Source organism: Oryza glaberrima, chromosome 4 (genome assembly GCF_000147395.1).
Source record: "Oryza glaberrima chromosome 4, OglaRS2, whole genome shotgun sequence".
Classification (NCBI taxonomy): domain Eukaryota; kingdom Viridiplantae; phylum Streptophyta; class Magnoliopsida; order Poales; family Poaceae; genus Oryza; species Oryza glaberrima.
In genome coordinates, this window is record NC_068329.1 from 10,355,997 (window position 1) to 10,364,439 (window position 8,443).

Here is an 8,443-nt window from a genome sequence, read left to right on the forward strand (position 1 = left end):
GCGCCGGCGGCTGAGGGGCTGTCCTGGATGCGGTGCACTGCGAGCCACGAGTCGTAGAGGCGGCACCAGTAGCAAGATGCTGCCACCGCGAGAGAGTGCATGGCCTCACCTTCATTTCCGGCTTGTCTATTTAGTTAAGAAGCTCGCCGACGGTTGCAACGGTGCTTGCTTCCACCTCTGCGCCCATCGCCGCAGCGCCCGCTTGCGCCCGGGTCGCAGCTGCCGCGTTGCCACGCCACCCCGCCGCTCGTCGCCTGCCGCCCGCCGCCCGCGCGCTGCTCCTCCCCTATCGCCCGCCGCCCGCGCGCTCCGCCTCCTCCCGCCGCCCACCACCCGCCTGCTCCCGGCCCGCCGCTGCCGTGCCACCACACCGCCGGCCGACATGAGGAGAAAACTGAGAGAGAGAGGGGAGGGGAAAGAAATGATGACTAGGTCTAACATGTGGAGCCCACGTGTGTTATACGCTGAGTCAGCTGTCACGTCGGACAAAACTGGAATCAAAACCGCCGAGGGATCTAGGTTGCACTGGTTTTATAACTTGGGGATGCATTGTATCCAGTTTTGTGGTTCGACGGTTCAAGGGCGATTTTGTAATTCCATGACAAGTTGAGGGACCTTCGGTGTACTTTTTCTACTACTAAATGATAGCACTACCGTCCGATTCTGCTTCAGCAGGCCGCATTGATACCCATTTCACGGAAAATGGGCCAGTCCAGTCCAAACTTTGACGACGGGGTCCGTCTATGCCGCACCTATCCCCCCAACATTGAAAATTCCAATCCGCCGCCGCCGTCGCCGCCGCCGGTCGCCTCCCTCGCTGCAAACCCCTCCTCCTCCGCCGCCGCCGTCGCCGGCGGCTATAACCAAACCGCTCCTCCGAGATGTCGTCCTCGCAATCTCTCCTCCTCCTCGCGGCCCCCCTCTCCCCACCTCCCCTTTCTCGCCTCGCTCCCCGTCCTCCCACCTCCGCTCCCCGCCTCGCCCGCCTCGCCGCCAACCTCTCCCGCCTGCCACCCCTCGCGATCTCCTCTCCCGCCGGCTTCAGCGGTGGCTGTGATGGCGGTGGTGGTGGTGGTGGCGGAGGAGGAGGAGGGTGGTGGAGGCAAGGGGGGAGTGGCCCTCCTGACCCCGGCGACGGGTGGTGGCGGTGGCTCCAGTCGCTCCATCCCGAGCTCCTCCTCCTCTTCGTGCTCCTCCAGTCGGGCGCCTTCGCCTCCATCCCGGCCGCGCTCGCCGAGGCCATCGGCGGTAGCGGCGGCAGGGAGGGAGCGAGCGTCTGGGAGGTGAGGGGCGGTGCGCGCACGCTGCTCGTGCCGGACCCGACGGGAACCTCCTACGTCGTCGCAGGTGACGGGAGGCGGAAGCAGGCGGAGGGGGAGGATGCGGAGAAGGCCGGTGCGGGCCGTGCCGAGCTAGCCTCGCTGCGGCGGCAGCTGGAGCGGTCGTGGCGGCGGTGCGCCACGGTCGCCGTTCAGCTGCTGCTCCCCGATGGGTACCCTGACAGCGTGAGCAGCGACTACCTGCAGTACTCGCTGTGGCGCGGCGTGCAGGGCATCGCCAGCCAGATCAGCGGCGTGCTCTCGACGCAGGTATGGTTGTGGCGCCTGTGTGCCGCGTCCATCTGTGTGCAATTCACCGGCTATTAGTTGAAATGTGCCATTTTCGATTGGTGAATTTGTGTATTTATCCTGTCTAGGCATTGTTGTATGCGGTTGGATTGGGGAAAGGCGCTATACCTACCGCGGCGGCGGTGAATTGGGTTCTGAAGGATGGGTTGGGGTACCTAAGCAAGATATTGCTATCGAAATTCGGCAGGCATTTCGATGTTAACCCAAAGGGGTGGCGATTGTTCGCGGATCTTCTGGAGAACACGGCTTACGGGCTGGAGATTTTAACTCCGGTCTTTCCTCACCTGTTTGTTCCAATTGGGGCTGCCGCTGGAGCTGGTCGATCAGCAGCTGCTTTGATACAGGTCAGAACTGTTGATTTTGATATGGATTGTCATTGTTGCTGTACCCCTTTACCTGTGCAGACCATATTTGCCCATTTCATGCTGGAAAATGCAAACCATATGCGCAAGGTCATTGTTTCATGTGAAATCTGCTGCAGCGTGTCATTTTCTTCGTATTATGTTTCACCTACAGATTTGGACAGCATTGTTCAGATTACACTTCGTATGGAAACATGTGTTATCCAAATTTGTAGTTAGGTATCATATTTTGGCATTAATCATACACTGAATTGAACGTGCAATATCATTCTGGTAGTACAGTTTTTTTGGATATTTTTCCAATATATTATCTCCTCCTGAAACTGATCTGTACTGCTTGTTCGGTTTTCTTGATTCTTCCCCTGTTTTTGCCTTGTCTCCTGAATCTTGCTCACTACATAAAGAACATAATAACTGAAGATATTCTGCTTCTAATCATGTCGTGCATACCTCTTCACTGAAATTCTACTGGATGCAATGGATAAATCAGTAAATTGGCATGGATAGGTGACAGATGGTATGACCGAATTATGGGTGATTTGAAATGTTGCTTACTGTTGTGGAATGCTTTGAAATGATTATTCTATTCTGCAAATTTGAGCCTGACTGCCTATGAGTTGATTTTTATGGTGCTTCCGAACAATATTTTGTACTTGCCAATTTATTCTTTTTCTTTGAACCACTATTAGTGCAATGATTCAATTCTGTAGGCTGCCACCAGGAGTTGTTTCTATGCTGGATTTGCTGTGCAAAGGAACTTTGCTGAGGTAAAGTCAATCTATCCTCATTCATGAAAACAATTTGTTTAGCATGTAGATGTCATTGTTAGAATTATTTTTGTTTCTCATGTATGAGCCTTGCAATCTATATCCAATCCTACGAGTAAGCTGCAGTTATATCAGATATTGCTTATACTATTTTTACGCAAGAAAATATATACCATTGCGAACGTCGAACTTCTGCATGTTATTGCAACCTTTAATGTTCTGAAAAGATGCCACTGTACTTTTTATTTTGCTCACACTGGACCAAATTACTCCTACCTCCTGGTTTTGTTCTTTGCCTTTTGCTATGACAGCATTGTGTGGACTATATAGTATTGGTAGCAAGTTTGTCTATGTTGCTGAATTGATGACTTCCCTTGCTCCTGGATTGCATGCATGCACCACCTTTGTTTGCTGCTCTCCATTTTTTTTCGTTTGATGTCCTTTTCACAGTTCCCTATATTGCCTGCACCAGGAATCCTCATGCTTTCCTATTGGGTATATACATTACAATTATAAACCCCACAGGCAGTGGTTCGGTACATAGGTATAATTGCATCGCCCTTGTGACCATATCAATTTTTTTTGGGTTAAGTTTCAATTTTGACCCTTTTTTCTCACCAAAGTGGCACTTTGGACAAGGTTTTACAAATTTTATCATTGGACCAGTGGCCCAACCGTCCGCGAGAAAAAATGGGAATGGCATCGTTTAGTGGTGATGGTGTGGCATCAATGAGGAACCCGTGAAGCAGGTGATGGCAGGGGCAGCATCATGACACCTAGGTGCACCCTGTTGAGGTCCAGTTGAGGATGCTACACCTGAAATCAGGGAGTGTCTGTTTGCTTCAGTGATGCTGGTGGTGGTTGTCTAATGTGAGATATTGAGCATGTGCGCTAAGAGCCTAGGAGTTGTTAAGGAGCCAATCTTGTTTTCACACAAGGACAAGCATGTTAGCATCAACTGCAAGGTGCTTAATGTGTAAGGAACTAAGGATGATGTGGACGCAAGGCACACTTGCACATGGACCAGTCATCTAAAGTGCAACTGTTTGGTAACAAAACCTGTGGTTTGAACTTCGAAGTGATAAAACTTTTCTAAACTTTGTCCAAATGCCCTAGATTTTTTACTCTGTGCCTGTGTTGTATTCTTATGAGGGATTTTTTTTTTAGAATTTAAACTTTTAAATTCTTAAATTTAGTCAATTCAACCTACGCATCTCACTTTGCATTCTGACCCAAGTAGTTAAAAACCAATTGGATCTTACATTTCAGGTCATTGCAAAGGGTGAAGCACAAGGAATGGTCAGCAAATTCCTGGGGATAATGCTAGGGATAGCATTAGCTAATCGCATTGGCTCTTCTGTATCATTAGCTCTTATTTCATTTGCTGGAGTTACTGCAGTCCACATGTATTGCAACCTCAAGTCTTATCAATCGATTCAGCTGAGGACACTGAATCCTTATCGTGCAAGTAATGTTTTTTCCACTGCTGCTTATCCCTTTCAGTAGTTCCTTTATAACCTTCATATGATCACAACTTACAATTTTTATATGAATAATGTTGTTTAATTGATGTTCAAACACAAATAAACTGGTGGATGGATCAATATATTAATAATACATAAAGACCAAAACTGCACTGTAGCTGATTGAACTCAGCAAAACATCACACAATTTTTTTTTTAAAAAAATCACGTTTTGTCACTATTCTTTTGGGTAAATATCGATATCTCCCTTGCAATGATAGCCTGCAAAATTGTCCATTGTAAGTGCAAGGCAGTTGTCACTGAACATGTGTATGTTTTTCTAGAATTGATGGTTGAAATCATATTTTGAATTGTAATTTTTCTGAATGGATGATTGAAAACTCGTGACGTCTTGATGGTCGGAGCATTGCACAGTATACATTCTAATATAAAATGGACTACTCTCCAGATTAAATTGGCAGTCAATTAGGAATCAATCCAACAGCACTGAAAGAAGGGAATTTGCATTAGCAAAGTCATGCCAGATCTCTTGTTTTAACTTTTACTGATCCAATGATCAGATTAATGATGTTGTGGCTCCGCGTGAGATGAGACAGCAAGTAGAGGGATTTTGCTGGAGCTAATCTGTGAAAAATCTTGGTCACTTGTGTTTTCCAGATTATTTAGTGCCTTGGCTTGCTGTGGATGAGAGATGGCATTGACTACAGTTAGGCTTAGCCTCTGTTTGCGGTTTGTTGTGTTGTGATAAATGTGTGTCTTTTCTAAGTCATCTAGAAATGTAAATATATAATCATTGTAGATTATTTTATTAATCATATTAAGGTTAAGACAATTATGCAACTTTCAGTCCCACAAAACTTCCAACTTTTTAGTAGGTATTAATATTACCGTTTGTAAATTAGATTATCAGAATTCACCTCAATGGCATACTGAGCCTTAGTGAGGATTAATTGCATAAGTGGCCTCTCGCAAGGCAGCAATTGTGTCATAAAATCATCCAGTTTTAGTGGGATTATTCTGTCTTTCCTTGGTTTTCATTACTAATCGATAAGATTAACTAATTTATCTGCCGCCCTCCTGTCTCACAGGTTTGGTGTTCAGTGAGTATCTATTGAGTGGACAAGTTCCTTCAGTCAAAGAGGTTAACGATGAGGAACCGCTTTTCCTGAATCTATCTATTGGTACTTCACGTAAAGTAAGTAAAGTATTTTTCTAACATCAAATCACTGATACTTTTTGTCCTCTTTATTTTCATATTGTTGAGGTCTTACAGCTTCCCATTCCCAAGGCATGCTTTAACTAGTCAAGAGTTAACTGCAACTTAATACATGCTAAATTCACAATATGTGCCATTCTTGCACTTATTTTATGTGTCCCACTATATGTGGTTCCTTGAATTTTGTACCAGGAAAGCAAGATTTTGTCACCACAGGCAAAAGATGCTGCAGACATAATTTGTCGGCGGTTGCAGTTGGGTTCTAAACTTAGTGAAATAATTGAGAACAAGGAAGATGCATGTGCATTGTTTGATCTCTACAAAAACGAACAATACCTTCTTACAGAATACAAGGGAAAATTTTGTGTGAGTTTATCTTGAACCAAGCAGTTTCAAGATGCCATTCTGCTATTATACAAAGTTACTGACATTTTACCCTGTGATTTACAGGTCATCCTTAAAGAGGGATCTTCTCCTGAAGATATGCTCAAATCTTTATTCCATGTTAACTATCTCTATTGGTTGGAGAAATATCTGGGCATCAAACCAAGTGATGTTGCCTCAGCGTGTAGACCTGGTGGAAGGCTTGAAGCATCACTCGATTATACTCAAAGAGAATTTAGCCATGTCAAACTTGATGGTTCAAATGGTGGTTGGGTGATGGATGGTCTGATTGCTAGACCGCTACCCGTAAGAATACGCATAGGAGATGTTCCTTCATAAAACTTCTCAACTTGTTTTGCTCACATCGACGCTGCTAGAATGTGTACAGTGGGTTCTCTTTGGACAATTTCTGAGACCTTGTCATCATATCACAAATAATTTGGACGCTTTCCCCGTGAAGGAAAACAGGCCAGCGCGTCGGGAGTCATGGGGTGATTTGGCATCTTATTAACAAGCGTCTGTGAACATATAGTCTTCAATTGTTTGGACACATGATCTAACCATAAGAGTTTACAATCAAGTTCTCATAAGATTGGAGCTGGTTATGTCTTCTTTTTTTTTCATTTGAATGTAGGGTGTTTAGTTTGTCGACATTCATGTCATGTAGTGGTCGCTCAGGAAACCAACAGCACTTCTTGGGCAGTTATAGAGAATTAGAGATAAAGACTAACCAGAGCTATGCTTGAGGCAAGTACTTCTGATTATAGTTGGCTACTCCTACCTGTTGCAAATAATAAGTGCAATTTTCATAACAACAATGTATTTATTTCTTTTCATTATTGACTTCTTGAGTTTTAGCTCTTGAAAGGATTTGGTCTCCTTGATCCTGCGCTGAAGGCATGGAGTGCAGGCAGGTAATAATAATCATACAGAGAGAAAGCATAACGTGGTTTCATGATGCTGGATGCTGCCTCACTCTGTCCATCTGTTGACATTTTAGATTCAATGAGGCGGAATGAACAGTTTTTTTTTTGAAAAGAAAATATTTCTAACTTATGTCGATGGATACTCCTCTCTCCATCCAAAAATATAAGGGTTTTTAATATATGAGATATATGATGTTTAGATTCGTAGTAGTAGAATGCGTCTCATCTATTGAAATCCCTTATATTTTAGGACGAAGGGAGTATATGGAAATTAAATACTAAAATTATCTGGACAGGAGATGCAATGTAGAGATTGTATGCTTGTGATATGCAATTTTGGCAGGAATAAATGGAACAAGTCAGGTTGGATTATGGGGTGTCATCCGGTGCAGACCTTTTCAAGACCATTTTTCCGTTACCTGTTTGACAAACAATATGATTGGTGAGTTGAGGGCATCAGGCTGGTTACAAAGTCGTGTATAGCTCGAAATAAAGTCGTTTTTGGAATGAAGAGAGATAGTATAAAGTAGTGTTTAAGATAACATCAAGGCCCCATTTATAACATTGAAATTTCCTAGAAATTTTACGGAGGATATGATCATTCCCTACATGTATAGGATAATTCCTCACTTCCAGTCAGGGACTAAATTTGGACATTAGTGTATCCCTTGTAATCTTATTTTCAAAATAATGAACTGAACTGAAACAAACAACTTGATATATCATCAAAGAAAGAAAGGAGAGAAGTTACCAACCGAAAATGCGCAACAATGATATGTTTAGGCGATCTGAAGAACTATTAGAGCTCTGTTTGATGGCCATGATGGCCAACACAAAACGACCAAGAACATCAAACCTATCGGAGAAATTCAGCTCCAGATCACGATTCCTGTCCGCCATTGGGACAATGCTAATCTTCTCCTCACACTTTTCATTTACTTATCAGAACTCAACTCAATGGTTGCACATTAGAGCAAGTTTAGTAATATGGTCGGTTGCTAGCTTAAATGGTCCCATTGCCATCGGCACAGCCACGTAAAAAAAGAGATAAGTACAATAGCTGGCTATTGCTATACCTTTATACAAGTATCAAAATTATATTTTAATCAAATAGGCAACTTCATTACTCAGCAAACCTTCATCTTGCTGGTCGCCCATAGGTTAGGCACTAGTAGATCCATGGCACGGATAGGAGCTTGTGCTAGCGCTGGCCAAACAGGCGCCCACGCTTCTCTCTCTTAACACACTCTCTCTTTCACCTCAACATAATAAAAACTTGTTTATTATTATAGCTGATGTAGAATTGATATAAACCAACGGAATAATCCATATGGGGTTTACACGTAAACATATGTCTAATGCCATGATTTTTTTTTGAGCCAATTGTCATTGTGTTGCAAACAATCGTGAATTTTTAAATACATTGCGGGTTTAGAATTGTTCTGACTGAATTGCAGTCAAGAATCACATATGAGTACATCAGCACCCTTACTAGCATGGATTTTAGATTGGCAATTGGGTGAGGTTTCTCCAGAACAACATAGTAAATTGGAACGGATTAAGTGAATATATGAAGATTTAATAGCAAAATGTGATGGTTTTTTCTAGTTGAAAAAGACATTTCCGCTAGATTTGCATTAAAACTTAAAACCATAAGAAATACAAGTTACCGAACA

At 43.6% G+C, this 8,443-nt stretch overlaps 1 protein-coding gene across 1 annotated transcript; it reads left to right on the forward strand.

Annotated features, from left to right (window-relative positions):
* The first annotated feature begins 696 nt into the window (after positions 1-696).
* On the forward strand, positions 697-7,128 carry LOC127772074 (protein root UVB sensitive 1, chloroplastic). Its single transcript, XM_052298061.1, has 7 exons — positions 697-1,589; positions 1,697-1,972; positions 2,701-2,757; positions 4,027-4,225; positions 5,330-5,436; positions 5,650-5,823; positions 5,908-7,128. Exons 1-7 carry the CDS (start codon positions 882-884, stop codon positions 6,178-6,180), a joined length of 1,794 nt encoding a protein of 597 aa, XP_052154021.1. The 5' UTR covers positions 697-881; the 3' UTR covers positions 6,181-7,128.
* The last annotated feature ends 1,315 nt before the right edge of the window (positions 7,129-8,443 follow it).

What these genes read in the sequence shown, in the direction of transcription:
- LOC127772074 (XM_052298061.1), top strand. Translation starts at nt 882, where the DNA reads ATGTCGTCCTCGCAATCTCTCCTCCTCCTCGCGGCCCCCCTCTCCCCA. An exon ending in GCGGCGTGCTCTCGACGCAG is followed by an intron (nt 1,590 to 1,696) that starts GTATGGTTGTGG and finishes TATCCTGTCTAG; the next exon opens with GCATTGTTGTATGCGGTTGG. An exon ending in CTATTGGTACTTCACGTAAA is followed by an intron (nt 5,437 to 5,649) that starts GTAAGTAAAGTA and finishes ATTTTGTACCAG; the next exon opens with GAAAGCAAGATTTTGTCACC.